This window comes from Melanotaenia boesemani, chromosome 13 (assembly GCF_017639745.1).
Source record: "Melanotaenia boesemani isolate fMelBoe1 chromosome 13, fMelBoe1.pri, whole genome shotgun sequence".
NCBI lineage: Eukaryota > Metazoa > Chordata > Actinopteri > Atheriniformes > Melanotaeniidae > Melanotaenia > Melanotaenia boesemani.
Genome location: NC_055694.1, coordinates 27,929,955 through 27,946,132, shown reverse-complemented (window position 1 = coordinate 27,946,132; position 16,178 = coordinate 27,929,955). Strand labels below are relative to the sequence as shown.

The 16,178-nt window shown below is 38.5% G+C and overlaps 1 protein-coding gene across 1 annotated transcript in view; it reads left to right on the top strand.

Moving 5' to 3' along the window:
• The window catches only part of lamb2 (laminin, beta 2 (laminin S)), a 46,431-nt gene that overhangs the window by 4,530 nt on the left and 25,723 nt on the right, over positions 1-16,178 (top strand). The window contains exons 3-7 of the mRNA XM_042004647.1: positions 11,996-12,165; positions 12,267-12,402; positions 14,984-15,057; positions 15,149-15,337; positions 15,758-15,821. Coding sequence (XP_041860581.1) covers positions 11,996-12,165; positions 12,267-12,402; positions 14,984-15,057; positions 15,149-15,337; positions 15,758-15,821 — 633 coding nt within the window. The remainder of the gene's footprint in view (positions 1-11,995; positions 12,166-12,266; positions 12,403-14,983; positions 15,058-15,148; positions 15,338-15,757; positions 15,822-16,178) is intronic.

Sequence of the window (16,178 nt, the reverse complement as noted above, 5' to 3'; positions counted from 1 at the left end):
TTGATTAAATGAAACCGGATTTAGGAGTAAAAACATTAGTGCTGATCAAGGTTTGCCTTTTGACCCAATGTAGTAATTCACCTTTCTTTCAGGTACGTGTGTGAGTCTGTGTGTTTGGTCTTGAAACAGGTCTTTGTTGAACTACTGACGTCCTCAGATGTGTTTGTGTGGCCAGGTAAGAGCGGGTTAAGCAGTGGTTGCAAGAGGAGTGTGTTCCCGAGGCCTTTGCAAGCGACAGCCTCCGGAAATGTGTAGATGCCAGAACAATGGTGCGGTAAAGCCTACTAACCACCAGCACTAAAACAGAGAGGGAGAAAGGCTGGAAAAAATAGAGGGGGGAGAAAGGGTTGGATAGAATCAGGAGGACAAAGAGAAAAAGAGAAAGAGACTTTAGGCACAGAAGAAAGGCAGAGGTGGGGGAGTGTAGGCTTGTAATATGAAAGGACGGTGAGTTAGGTTTCTCCGTCCTGTTGACAGGGGCTTTTCTGGATTAAAAGAGGAGGTGGAGATAAAAGCAGAGTAGGAGGACTTGAGGGGGGAGGATGAAGGTGCAGGGAGGTGGAGTAGGAAATGGAGCTGGTCTCATTAAAAACAATGGAGTGGCTGGTACAGTGGTGAACATGAGCAGAGCTGCTGTGTGTTTACAGGGTGAAGATAAGCAGGTGCTGCAGGACAGAAATACACCATCTCTTTTTTTCTTTAATGATTTTACTGGCAACGACTCTACAGTTGATCTGCAGTTTACAAAAGTCAACCTTTTGATTCGCCCCTCGTTTATTAATATTAGGCTTCCATGCAGCCAGACTGTTTCTGATATTTTAATGTGAGCGTGTTAAATATTTCTCCAGGATTTTAGAAGGTTTTTCAAAGTTTGGAAACATTCTGCTCTTTTTTACAGCTAAGCCAAACAACACTGGTCTGTGAATCAGACACTTAACTTAATGGATGAACCAGTGTGTGTTGACGTGTGACAGACAATAATTTAGCCAAAAAAAAACAAAAAAAAAACAAACAACTTTTAATACCAGGTCTTTAAGCTTTTTTTTCACCAGCGGCTAGTTCACCAGCGGCAAACACAAATAATTTCTTTCCATGTTTATCCCCTGTTTATTCTGGAAATTTCAAAATAGTAATAATAAAAGAAAAAAATACAATGTTGACAGTATTTTTGCACCACCAACCTGATTCACACACAGCGATTAGCTGAAAACTTTGCAAATCTTTACATGTGTGCAGGTCTATAAGATATCTGTGGAAACAAGAGGAAGACAAAAGTAGAAGTATCAGGCCTAAAAACACTTAACTCCAGCAGATGAACAGGATCTGAAAATGACATCCTGAGGAAATAGGAAAAAAAAAAACAAAACAGTAAAGATCTGACACAGGACCTGAGAGATGCATCTGCACCTTTGTCCACACGGCACCGATTCCAGTTCAGGTGTGAAACAGTGGCAAAAACTAGGCGAAAGACTTCAACATCCCCCCGAAACCGCTGTAGTACATACTACAAGGCCGTGGGGGGCGCTACGATGATTAAAGAGTAAAACTTCAGAGCTAGAACAAGACGTAGTGCATGCGCAGATAATGATGTATCTGCTTGCTGATGGTACAGTAGCGCAGCACCGTGTTTTAAAAGCCGTGCATTTTGGTGCTAAAGCTGTACACAAGCTAGGACTGTCTAGAGCAGCACCACAACACAGTTGGTCACGGACGCCATTATTGTTGTTGTGTTTGGCGCGCATTCATCACACTGACGTCATATCCTCTAGTGGTGCAGTTACACTGTCCTCACAGTACCACAGACGTTAGAGGTCTCAAACCTATCCACCTTGGCACCTGGTTTCAGACATGATCGGTTTCATGCAGGCTAATCCCTGGTGTCTGAGGGGATGAAAAGGTGGATTGCTAAAATAATTTTGTTGTTTTACTGCAATTCGGCATTGTGGGGACGGTCCCTAGTTCATTGATCTGAAGCCTCGTCAGAAATGTTCTCCATGGAAGGGTGGCGGTCAAGAAGCCATTCTTAAGGAAGGGAATGAAAAAAAGGCTGCAGTTTGCCAAAAGGTACAAGACCTGGACTTAAAATCATGGCAACAGGTCTGATGTAGTGATAAATGAGCCTGAGCTCAATGTTATTGAAGCAGTGTGGGATCATCTGGGCAAAGAACAAAATAAAAGGTCGAAACATCCAAAAAGAGCTTTGAAAAGTCCTTTGTTAAGCCTGGAGAAGTATTCTTGAAGACTCCTGTCTAAGAGGGTTCAGGCTGTGATGAAGAAGAAAGTTTATCATATTAAATGTTGACATTCAAGTTAGAATTGGACGAACTGTTTTTGCTTCATATGCTGTATTTCCATTCATGTTTGCACAGTACATAGCTGCATCTATTTCCCAAATTAGATAAATTGGTAAATAATTTGCAATATTTTTATTATGTGTTGTCAGAAGTTTTGGGAACATCTCTGTTTACTTGTAAAGTCCAGTCTGTGTAGAGGTAGGGGAAAAAAACACAAATTAAGTTTTTGTTTGTAATGTTTTTTTGTTGTTGTTTTTTATTTTTAACTGCATGTGCAGTGTTTCCCACAGACAAGGTAGCAATTTGTGTTGCTCCCCTGGCACCGGCGAGGGGGGGAGTGTCTCGGTGTCGTGGTGGTCGGTGGAGTTGGTCATTGGGGTGTATGCAAAGTGTGTGCAGCAGGCGGCGTTCAAATACACACTTTCTGAGCTGCCATTAAAACTATACACCTGTATGCTTATCTGTTCTTCTTCTGAGTCACCTGCTGAGACAAGTTTAAAGCTACAAGACGCAAGGAGGCAAAATATGGGAAGCAGACTACAAAATAAAGTGCATTTGGTTTGGCGCTAGGTATGTCACGGTTATCTAACTTCACAATAAATCGCAGTGTTCAACACCATGATTAATTGTAAACATCCCTCAATATTGCCACTTTCCATGAAAGTTTATGTCTGAACCATGACAGTAGATGAGTGCAACTTGCGCATGGAATGAAAACAAGGTTAATTGATATATCAAATGGGTCATAAATAAGGAGAATGAAGTGGCTTTTGGTGGATTCTGTTCTCAGCTATGAAAAGGGACCTCCAGGTCCAGGCTCCAGGTATGAGGAGTGTTCACGGCATTTTACACATTTTTTGTGCTTGGGAAATTAATGAACACATAATAATCATGATGATTGTAAAATCATAATAATTTCTTAAACAATATTTGTAGCAAAAAAATCTGTAATCATGACATCCCTATTAAGCGCACGACATCACAGGTGAACACAAGCAAAACCAAAACGATAGTCGGCTCTAGATGGAAAGGATGTTTTGATACAAATATTATCAACCCAAGCTGCTAGGATCTGATGCAGCAACATATTTAGCTGCTATTTACTACAAACCGTTGCTCTGCATTAACTAATAGATGAGCAGGTTTCCTTCATTCTATCTCTTGTTTTTCTCGTTGCAGTGCTACCTCTGGCGGAGAGTGAAACACGTTATTAAAAATGTCTGAAATGTTTGAGTAGTGCTTATTAGAGCTGTTTGAGCGCAGTCTTGGTTCAGAAGATTCTTGCATGAGAAGCGACTGAACCAAGTCCCCAATCGTACCGAGTCTAGTGTACCAGGTTTCCTCTTTTTATAGAACTTTTTGTTAGCGTAACAATACAATACTGGCTTTGTTATGAACCACACATCCTATCTTAGGAAAACACAAAAGTGTGTGAAAAAATCAGGATATCCCATATTTTTAGCAGTCTCTTATAAAATTGTGGATGCGTTTTTCCCCACTCGTAATTACAGCGTTGCATTAGTTCATCTGGGGTTGCAAGGATTCAAATACATAAGGTCCCACTACACCATTTCAATTAGCTTGAAATCTGGACTTTGATTAGACCATTGCAACACCTTGTTTCTCTCAAATTTGACACAAATAATTTAGTATACAGAATAGTCTATGACTGACTCAGTAACTGAAAGGTGTTCAGATCCTGAGGCTGCAAAACAAACCTAAATCATCACCCCACTGTGCTCGTGAGTTGATGAGGTGTTTGCTGTATTTGGGTTTCTCCAAACATGGCACAATGCTTTACGGCTAAACATCTCCAGTTTGGTCTTGTATGTCCAAAGAACATCGTTTCAGAAATGTGTTGGTTTGTTCAGATGCCATGTTCATTTTTTAGAGAGAAAGGGCTTTCTCCTGGTAACTCTTCTAAAAAGCCACAGTCTTTCAGTCTTCCTCTGGGTGTACTACCACAAACTTTAACATTTAACATGCCAGCAGAAGCCTATAGATGGACATGTAGCTCTTGGGATTTGTGTGGTTTCTCTTAACATTGATGAGTTTGGGAAACTTGCCGGGATGTTTAAGATAATAATAACATCCCTGGAACTGCTCAGGTGTTCTTTCTTAAAATGGCTCCAGAGTCCATCATCTCATCTGATCCTACAGAGATGCTTAAAAAAAGGAAAATGTCAAGCATATGTTCCTTCTCTCTCTGGGTAGACACAGGGTCATCATCAGTTCAGTCCTGATATTAAAAATGACTTCACAATGCAACAGAGCTCCCAAGTGTATTCTTAATTATACTCTGAGTATTTGCTCTTTGACGTTGGCCAGATATTTTTGACACGTGTCAATTTCATTTAATGGTTAGATGCAAGAACAATAATACACAGTGGTGCATGCACACAAAGCACAAATGTTTGTAGTTAAATACACACTGATTACATAAATTATCTTTAAAAGCCTTAACCCGGACATGCATATCTAAAGACAAGTGTACTGAGCTTATTTTCTTCATCAGAGGCTTTAATTAGCACTGAAAACAAACAGGCCTGCGCTCCGTGTTCCTCTAAGCAGCTGCTGAAAATGAGGGCAAACAAAAACTATCATGACCGCTAACCAAACCCGCAGTAACTCTCTTTCTTTGGCTGAGATACTAAAGAACAAGCTGGTTGACCGTCAAGCTGCACCTAACATCTGTTGGCCATGTGTGCCTCTTATTTGGTGGATGTATCCAGGGAATTTGTGGCCGGTAGCTGGTTTTATTGGAGAATTTCATAGATATGATCATAATCACTGTAATTTGTAGGCTTTGTGTGGGGAGTCTGTAGCATTATTTTACAGACACATGAGAATGACGTACTGCAGCTTGGACACGGGCTTCACCTCAGATGTCTCCTTTACTCTGGATGAATAACAAACATTGTTAGCTCCACTCTTCTCTGCCCACCTGTTGCTGGTGGTGCCTCATTCCATGTTTTCTCTCCAGAGTGGAGTGATTCAGACATTTCTAGGTTCACACAGGAATGTGAGTGTGTCCGCCTGTGTGACCAGCTGCTTCTCAGTGCCATGCCTTGTTAATCTATCAGGCTGTGCAATGGGCAGCGTCTGGCCTCGCTCATTGAAACAGTCTGTTTGACAGCCAGCCAGGCAAACAGTAGTATGCTCAGAAACCGCTGAGCAACACTCCGCTGTGCCAGGCCAAGACAAAATATAATGAATATAGAAAAAAACACCAGAATTTTTAGTACATAAGTCTTTTTGAAATACAAATCTAAATAGGTTTTGTACAACTTCCTTTTTTTTTTTTTTTTTTAGAAATGCTTTAATTTTTACAGAAATCTTCCACAGAGAGAAGTCTCTGTTTCTGTTTTAATGTCATGCTGCTGGTGTTTCTCCAGTTTCTTAAAAAACTTACAAATAGTGCATGGTAGTAAACAAGATGGGCTTAATCCTCTAAGCCATTTTTGCTGTCAACGGTGTGCCTGTTCTTTTGTATGTTGGTTTGCTTGTTTTTGTTTTTTTCTGTTTGTTTGTTTTTTTATGTAAAAATGCACGTTGAACCTTAACTTTTTAAGCACAGTCGACATACATTATGTTTTCAAGACAGCATCAGTTGTCAGATTACAAGGCTAAAATGATGTAAAATAAATGTATCAATAAATAGAGAGATCAATAAATGCCAACCAAAAACACCAAAACAGAATTTATTACTAAAATACTTTGTAGAAATAACACACAGATTTTCATTTTTTCAAGCCTTGGCTTTCAGTAGAAAAAATAGAAACTATTTACATATTCACACTTTTTCCTCCAAGCATGTTTAAGCTATTTAGTTATTTATACTTCTTTTTACCCATCCTCATAAATATCGTCATAAAACCAACTCGTTGTCAAAACGTTTGAGCCATAGAGGACCACTAGTTTTTTATTTTCAGACAGACATAAAACTTTCTTGTGTCTTGTTGGTCTTTGGCTGCTCCTGATTGGGCATTATTGTCAATTTAACTGTCATGCCCTCCTCCTTTTTTGTCCATTTTTTAAAACTTGATGATCGTACTGCTGATGGCAAGAATTGTTGCAATAACTCTTCTTTGTAAACAAATTTTTGAAATCCAGTGTCTTTTTCTGTCACGTCTTTTATACTCTGTTGATGAATTTATACCCTCTGGTGACCTTTGTGGCCAAAAGCACAAAAACTGCCATAAAATCATCAGGTCTGTCAATGTTTTTTTCAGTTTTGTTTCTTTTTTTTCTAGATCATGTAAACAACTTCTGTCCTGCTCCAAACTACCAAACATGACAGTTTAATCATTTAAATTATTCATTCTTCATTTAAAAAACAAACAAACAAAAAAGAAACATACAAAACACTAAATACAGCTATCTGTTTGGCCGTGGGACCTGACCACCTATCAGCTGAGTGCGGCGCAAAGAGGGCTACACTCAGAGAGAGAATGGAAACTAATTAGCAAGAAGCAGTTAAAAATAATAAAAAGGATTGTTGACTTTTCTTTGGCCATGTCCTAACATTGCTTTCTGATGGTGAGTGCTGAAAATTTTAATCCTAAACCCCCTCAGGTCTAACACTGAGCTCACTGCCTGTCTTAACCTGTTAAGGTCCGACCCCTGAAAAAATGGTAAGAAAAGTCCAATTTTTTAAATATGAAGTCTTTATTTGGCCCTGTAACAAAAACAAAAATGTAACAAAATCTACCATTTATTAAAATGTGATATATTAACAATATTATAATATGGTTTTCTGCTTCGAGGTATCTATTGGGGAACAGAAGACAAGTATCAGATTGTGTTCAACAGGATTTTGAGCAAAGTTTATATCATAAATTGAAGCAAAATGTCTCAGAAACTGTATGTGACAAATATGTCTCCTCGGGTTCTTATGGGTTAAAATAATGCTGAATTTGACTGTTGTCTCCTCTGGGTAAGCTGATACTGGATCTGAGGATTCGATCATTTTTATATTACCATCAGTGTGTGTTGTTCATGTTCTCCCAGCATTATTCATACCTCCCTATTGCTCCCCTTGTCGAAGCAAAGTCATATGTGTGTGTGTGTGCGTGCGTGTGTGTGTGTCCATGTGGGCATTCTTGTCAGACTGTTTATTTTTGCCTCCCGCATTGTTTATGCCGGAGGTAAATGTGACAGCAAACTGTGCCTCGCCAACCTGTCCCACAGGAATGTATCACACTCATGTTACTCTCCACCCCGGAGCTGCAAGGATTTACTTAATTTGCAGGATTTGATTTGATACACATGGACACAAATTAAAGGGAAAACAAGCTAAACTAACAGGAAAACATAATAAACACTGTTTATTATGATGCATGTTGGCACATAATTCCAAGGCAAGGCTTTCTTTGCTTTCCAGTCCATCATAGGATCAACACTGAGACAAATTAAACAAACAACCACTCACACTCACTATGACAGTCGTTTCTCTACATTAATAACAGAACAATGGAAACACCAAAAGAAAGAAGATACTTAAAGATGATCCTGGTTCTACCTACACGAAAAGCTGTTTTATTTTTGAAAGAGATAAAAAAACCAGGTCAGGTTTTGTTGCATTCTGGCAGTTAATAAGTTAATAATTTTAGAAAATTAGGTGTGGGCCTCTCCTGTGAGCTGAACCTCTCTTTACTGAGACTGGGCAGAGGAAGAGTGGGAATCAAAGGCAAGAAAAAAAACCACAAACAAAAGCGGAGCTCACCTGAGGGGAAGGGGTTGGGAGTGGAATTCACTTTTGGAAATTAAACTGGATGCCCTGCAGACTAAGCTGTTCTGTATGTTCTGTATCATTGCCTCATGTAGACGACCTTTTGGCCCAGCATTAGATTTCGGTGTCCTTTGACATGAGCATAATGATATCTGGTACTTTTTTTACTGAGCTGGGAATAGGTTAACAACGTGGGACAGTCATTCTGAAGAGCATGGCTGCTGCTACAGTTATGCTACAGTTATTCACTATATCTAAACTAAAAGCCATGTACATGATGTAATAACATATGGAACCAAACGCAGCTCAGTGATGATAATCTTAAACGTTTGTGTGGCTGGAAAGGACACAAAGGCTGGATAATGAAAACATTTGATGCAGAGCTGCAGTAAACGTTGGCCCTCTGTTACTGGCTGGTTCAACAGCAGTGCACTGTTAGCTTTGTGAGCCCCTCACACACATACACAACCCCCCTCACCCACCCACACACACACACTTAAGCGCTACAGCCTCCCTCTCCTCAGCTGTGTGCCTGCATTCCTTCTTGCCTCTCTATTAATGGCTACAGAGAAAAGAAAGACAACAGGAAAAATGAGCAGCCTAATAAAAATCTGGGTATCACCATTTTAATATAAAAGATGAAATACACTCTTCAACTTGAAAACTCCTGACTCATAATAAATCAGATCATCTAAAACACCATCACATGACTTTCTTCCTCTCCCAAAAAACTTTAGTAAAACAGAATTACAGATCGTTTTTTCTACTTTTAATTTTCAAATTACTCAGTCAACTTAATGATTGATTATTCAAATGATTTCAACCTTTTAAATTTAAATCCCTGTTTTTATGAGAAGAAAACATTCAATTCAACATTTAAGTTATTTTCCTTCTAAAATATTTTGTGTGACTGAGATTTTATTATAAGATCAGTCAGCACTAAAAATGTGTAAAAAATTATTTAGATTTTTATTTCCTTTTTTTTCTTTCTAGTTTATCATTATTATTATTTTTATTTTTATTATTTTTTTTTATTATTATCATTATTATTATTTTTTATTATTATTTATTTATTTGTTTTGTCAGATAATTTACTCCTTCTTTAGGGTCATTAGAAGACAATAAAAGTTCTCTCTCCAAAACTCTAAAAACATTAAATTTTTTTCCTTAGATCTTTCCATCAACTTTAGTCTCTCTCTCTCTCTATATATATATATATGTGTGTGTGTGTGTGTGTGTGTGTGTGTCATTCATGTTCACTCAACAAACCGAAGCAGTTTGAGGTTTGAGCCTTAATATCCGACAGGACAAGGGAGGAGCTTGATAATTTGCAGGGTATTCTCCTCATCTTCTGTACTCCATGAAGGGCTACGGTGATGTCATCTCAGCGCATGTTGTGATTAGAGGTGTGAAGCTGGTGTAGCTGTTCTCAGGCAAACAAAGACAGAATCACACAGATAAAAGACAGCGAGACACCCAGTGATTATTTAGCACATCAGATGTCTGCTTTACTCCTCCACCCTCTCTTGGCTTTGAGAGTGTGTCAGTTGTTTCCAGAGCAGATATCATGTTGTGTCTGGATGGATCCTCTCATTGTCTGTATGGAAGCTCTGCACTGTTTCTCTGTCAGACTTCTTCCAGCCATCGTCTCATCTGCTCTGCTTGTGTTTCAAATATCCAGATTAAGGATTCAAAACAACAAACAAGATTCAAAGCAAACTATTTTATCACAGGTCATTTAGTTTGTTGTTTCACTTTGCTGATAATCATACTTGTTAAGCAGCTCAGGTAATTTTATCTTGAACTAAACCACTAATAGGTGTTTTTTGTGTAGTCAACAAAGACACACATGACATCTACATTCACTTAAACATAGGCTCATCAGCCGTGATACTGTAATTATAAATGAGTGCACCTTTTTGCAGAAGTGGGGCATGTGTGTTTGTATAGATGCACAGGTGTGCAAGAATAAACTGCAGCTTGTTGGTCATCTGGCTGGTACCAGCCTCATACTTGTCCGGATCCCAGGCAAACACAGGTTTCTCTAGGGTGTGTGTAAGATTATTTAAGAGTGTGTCCAGATTAAATCATTCCTAGCAGGCTTCATATCTACAGCTGGTCTGCTGTGATAATACACTGTCTCTGTCTCTTGTATGTTAGTCAGAGAGCATCCAGCCAGAGTCAGAGACCGGTCCAATAGCCGGTCTTCCCTGTGTGTCCATAACATGGGATATCACTACTGAGCAGTTGTTGGCAGCAGAAACACTTCCTTGAGAGAAAAGCTAACATCAAGTTAGTTTTGCTGTCACGTGCAATGGAAGGCAAGCTACCAGACTGCAGCATTGGTACAAAAAATATAGTTTTCAATTCTTAAGTTGAACTGCTAATCCTGCTATTTTAGAACGTTGTCGAAGGCTAAAGATAAGTGTGCATGTCCTAGATATAGACAATGTAAACTGAAAATGTATTTCCTCAGTATGTGCATGGACACTTTGAGTGCAAATAAAGCACCCAAATGAAGGAGCAAATAAAAACTCAGAATATTGTTTTTGCTCCATTTCTATGTATGTTTACTAACTATAAACTCCATTTTAAAAGAAAAAGTTGTGAAGATTTCCAAAATGCAACACAAACTTAAACTGGTAGTTTGTTGTCTATTTGGACTTTTTAAAACAAATCTCAAATCTGTTATTAGCGACACACTCAAAAAAAGAAAAGTAAAACTAGGAAAGAGCCATTTGTTACATTACTGTTCCTTTTAATTGAATTTTTTTTATTGTTTTGGGACAGATGATGCTGGTTATTGCTGTTGTGCAAGAGAAATCTGTGTCCATTCATGCTGAATACATGTTGCATAATAAAAAATTTTCAGTGCAACTTCTGAATGTGAATGTTGACAGGTGTTATATAAAACATACTAACAATGCAGGAGTGTTCTGCAAAGAGGCAGCCCACACTTTGTCATGTAGAAAATAGAGGCAAGATTAGGAACATCTGCTGTGGACAGACTGTAGACTGACAGGAAGAACATGGTTCTCTCTTTATACCATTTTACTCAGCAATGCACACATGCAAACTACCGCACACAGGTCCCAGAGGCATGTAGGAGTGATTCACGTAGATGTCCGGTGGAATGTGTGACAGCTGCTGGTTGTCATGAACGCTTATAAGGTTTATTTTAACTCCCACACATAGCCCGACTATTAAGTCACACTGAGACTCCAGTACTGTAACAGACACACTGTTATTGCTTCATCCGCAGTTTAATAAGTTATGTCACATTACACGGTACAGTTTGGGGGATGTAGTAATCACAAAAACAATTGCTGGGCTAAAGTAACCCTTGTTTGATCTGCACTGGTGCATTTCTGGATTTTGCCTGTAACTGGGTTTTTTTTGTCTGGTGAGTTCGTGGGACCCCTGCAGGTAGCAAAGCCTGTTAACCTGAGATAATCGCCTTACCAGCGATGTTGTCTCAACACTCAATCAGCTCTTAATTATGCGCTAGGGGTAAGCAGGAGGAGCATAAAGAGCAAGTGAGAAGACTCTTAACCTTTCCCACTTAAACCCTTCTAGAGCCCCTTAGAAAAGGTTTTTCTGTAGCTTTAAATTAGGAAAACCTTTTCTAACCTCATAAAGGACAACACAAATCCAGTATTTTTATTACTTTTTAAAAGATGGTTCTTTTGGTGCTTTGGTGGATCTAAGGACTGTAGAGTACTGTGATTATCTTACTGTTACAGTATTAGATAGTATCTGTTGTTTTCCTTCAGTTTAACTTCCCATCCCGGAGTTCCTTTTCCTCAGGAAGTGATAAGACCTTGTGATTTTGCATCAATATTTAGGTCAGAAGAAAGGCTACTGTTTGCTACACTTAAGCTCATGATTGGGTCCCCTGTTTAAAAATTATACAGATCTGTATTGTAACTTCCAGTTCAGTATAACTTGTTTCCTGTTTGCCTCTTTCCAGTCCTGGCTGCCGCTGCTGGTCAGGAGCCTGACCGCAACCATGGCTGTGCCCATGGCAGCTGTTACCCAGCAACTGGAGACTTGCTGGTTGGAAGAGAAAAAAACTTGAAGGCTTCGTCCACATGTGGGATGAGAAGGAAAGAGCCCTACTGCATTGTCAGTCATTTGCAGGTAAGGGTGTGTGATGTGAAGACTAATCTGAATTATTCGCTCAGAGAATCGGTGTGTCAGTTCTGACCATGTCACACTAAACTTTCCCTATTTTGCTGCAGGATGAGAAAAAGTGTTTTGACTGTGACTCTAGACGGCCATATGACCCAGTCTATAACACCATCAATCACCGGATAGAAAATGTCATCACCACCTTTAAACCTCACCGCAAGAAGTTCTGGTGGCAGTCTGAGAACGGTGAGGAGACTTCTCATCGTCTTTCTCTCTGGTGTCTTGCTACTCTGCAATGTAAGAATTGCAGGGCTGTTGAAGTTTTTTTATTTTATGCAGATGCTGCCTTTAGGAGTCTTTTAAAACACTGGCTGTGACTTTTGTTAAATGTCTCACAGATTGCCAAAAAAACAAATACACACACTTATGTAGCCCCCAACACACATTGCAACTTTGCCAATGATAATGTTGCCTTCTCAACTTTGAATCTAGTGCCATCATCAGGTCAAAATATTTAGAATATAGACTGGAATAAACTTTATTGTCATTTGTACTAGTTAAATACAGGCACATTGGAATTCTTCTGCGTGTCCCAAATAGATCAAATAGCTCCAGATCTAATGAACTATAAACATTTACCCTGGTTTTACTTTGGTTTTAGTACTGAGTTTTAAATATTTTAAATATAATAATATAAATATGAGTTATAATTTTACCTACTAATGTTAACATGCTAAAAAGTTTATGTTGTTGTTACTTTTGGGTACTGATTTATTGTTACATGTGATCATTTTAAGGGCAGAATGGTGTAAAATACAGAAGAAAAATATTAAGAAAGAAATAAAATAATGTAGTTACTGGATTTTCTGAGGAAGAAATTCTTCAATTGCTAAGAAAAAGGAACTGGAAACAGAAAAAGATCCTAAAATTGCATTTCAAACACAACCATAAAACATATAGCTCCTGAAAAAATCAGTCCGACACTGTGACCAATATGTAGCTACAGATGGGCTTAATAACAGAGTAGACCCTGCTGTGGTTTCTGATCAGAGAGGAGAAGGAAAAAAAAAAAAGAAAACGTGAAACTCCTGTGGAAAAATAAAACTAGAAGTACAGGAAGTATTCAGAACAGAGTGAGGCAGTAATTAGGGTACGGGGAGAGATGCATTTTAACTGAAAGATCTGTCACTCAGATACAAGGCTTATTTCAGTGGTTTTTGAACCCCGGTACAGAAATGGCGAGCAGCTGATGACTCCACTGTGCTGCAGCAGACCGAGAATAGAACCAGAGAGAAACAGAAGAAGACGAAGGGGCACAGGAAGCATAGTGACTATTTTTACTGCTGCTTTTCCATGGCATCTTTGTGGCATTTCTGTGATGCACAGAAGGCCTATTTAGTATAAATTACAGTGGTTTGATTGTGTTCATTTGTTAATTGAAAAAGCAGTTTCCTGGGACTGGATGCAAACACGTAGGCTTTTTTAGTTTTAGGTCATGTTAAATGATTATCAGCTCATCAGTGAATTAGATGGCTTTTCTCTACACTCATTGTGTCTTTTCCTTTACTCTGAAGATGAGAAACTGATCCAAAAAACTGTGCAGTAAGCAAGGTTAAAAATGTACTCTGCCAACTATCCTGATACTCCAGGTCTCCTCTTCTATTTTCATCCTCTCCATCTCCCTATCTTTTCTGTTCCCAGGCTGGGTTAAACCCTCCTTCCCTTCAGTTACATTTCCCTTCTGTATCTTTACTGCTATTGATTTTTTTGTAAAGCAAGTGTTTTTACATTTGACTACATGCAGCTGTTTTTCAAGCAGATTTTCTCATTGTTGTTTTTAAATAAACTCCCACATTATGATGCTTATAACCACTTACCATCCTTTTTTAATTTGTGGACCTTTCTACTGTTAATGTGAACTAAAAATGCATGGCATGTTTTGATATCGTTAAAAGTCAAAAGGTTCATTGCATTTTGAAAAAGTTAAACCACAACGACAGCCTTTTATTAACTCATTAAAAGCTGACCCAGTTCATTAGCTCCCCTTTCAGCTCCCTATTTTGGGCATTTAATGGCCACATAATGCCATTCACTCGTTAGCTGCTAGCTTGGTGACTGGCAGACATTTATTTTATAGCTGATATTGAGATTGAACTGAGGGGACCAGTCAACTAATCGTTATGTTGAAATGCTCAATTACGTCCTATTACTCTCTAACCCAGGTTTAGACTCTTAACCCCTCTCACATAACTTATGACATTAGTTTGTCATTTATACTTTTACACAGTACTTTTCTGGGGTAAACGATAGTTGTAAATATGTATTTACACAAAATGTTTGAATGAGTAGGCATCACTTTTTTTACGTTTGTCTCTTTTACATCTGTGTATGAAAGAGCTACGACCTGTTTTTAAATCAGCAGTTTAAAGGTTTTTGCTTTTTAAGGCAATAAGTCAGATAGAAAATTCATGTGGTGTGACATTTATGTGCTGACATGGAGGAATGGGAAACTCCCCATTTGTGCTGCACAATAAATACAAAACACAGAGAACGAGAGTGGCAGTAGTCCACAGAGCAGAGTGGTCCTTCAGTATTAAGGGCTCAGGAAGTGTGTGGGCTTTACCGACATGCTCTTTACATTTCTCCTGTAAGGATTAAATGGCTTTTCCTGTCAAGAAGCCATTCCTCAAGCCAAAAGCACAGTTGCTACTTCACTTGCTACCGCTCAACATCCCTCTGTGTCAACCATCAATCAGAAATAAAGAAATTGTTGAGTGCATGTAAACTGAACGTGTCCTGTAACATTTTCTACGTGTCTGTCTTTTAGGAAAATCTGATGTTTTTATCCAGCTGGATCTGGAGGCAGAATTTCATTTCACTCATCTGATTATGACCTTCAAGGTAAAATAAAACCACTTCATTGACTTGACTTTAACAGAATGAACTAAGCAGCAAAATACACTAAAGATAAGTTGACATTCTCCTCTCCCAGACTTTCCGTCCAGCAGCGATGCTCATTGAGCGTTCGGCAGATTTTGGTCGCACCTGGCAGGTCTATCGCTACTTTGCTCATGACTGTGCTGCTTCCTTTCCTGGAGCCTCCCAGGGTCCTTTGCGAAATATCAACGATGTCATCTGTGAATCACGCTATTCTGATATTGAGCCGTCAACAGAAGGAGAGGTGAGTGACCTATTAACACAACTGTTAACTACACATCGCATTAGCTGTTTGATTCCAGAGTAAAGCAACTCTAACGAGTGTCTTTGAGCATGTTTGTGGGCCAGTTCTTCTTTTATGAAAAGAAAAATGTTTTTATTTTACCCACTTTAAGCAAGAAGTTCTACATTAAGTTAAAAAAAATCCATCTGATGTGTTTTGGTTGTTTGATTTTTTCCCAAAACTGACTAGACCATGTTAGCACTAAAAAGATTTAGCATGAAAGGTTTGTACGAAAGCACATGTACTCCTTCAAAGATGGTCTGAGTTGAAATACTAATTTTCATGTGGAAAAGAGCTTATATGGACCCATGTAACTTTTCATAATTATTAAGACATATGTTAACAGGAATTTGTGTGAGTAATGTATATTTCCTGGTCTAGATCATCTATAGAGTGTTGGATCCAGCCATCAGGATTGAGGATCCATACAGCCCCAGCATCCAGAGTAAGTCACATTTAAATCTCTAAAAGCAGCACAATGATGCAAAGTGTTGAGATAATTTTGGACAAACATAAATGCCTCATTCATGAAGGATGAATGTGTTCAAGTTGCTTTTTTAAAAAAGCTATTTTCTATTGAGAACAGTTGTCTTGCACATTAGGTATTCTTGATTTAAGAAAGAAGTGATAAAACAATAAATTGTAAATTAATAAAACACGTAAAAAATTAGGGACCATTTTTGGGATTTTATTTTATTTTATTTTTTTACAACCATATGGTAAAATAAAGAGCATTTAAATCAAGTGAACCAAATCTCAATAAGCTAAATATAACTAAAAAATCACAGCCAATCTTTAAAAG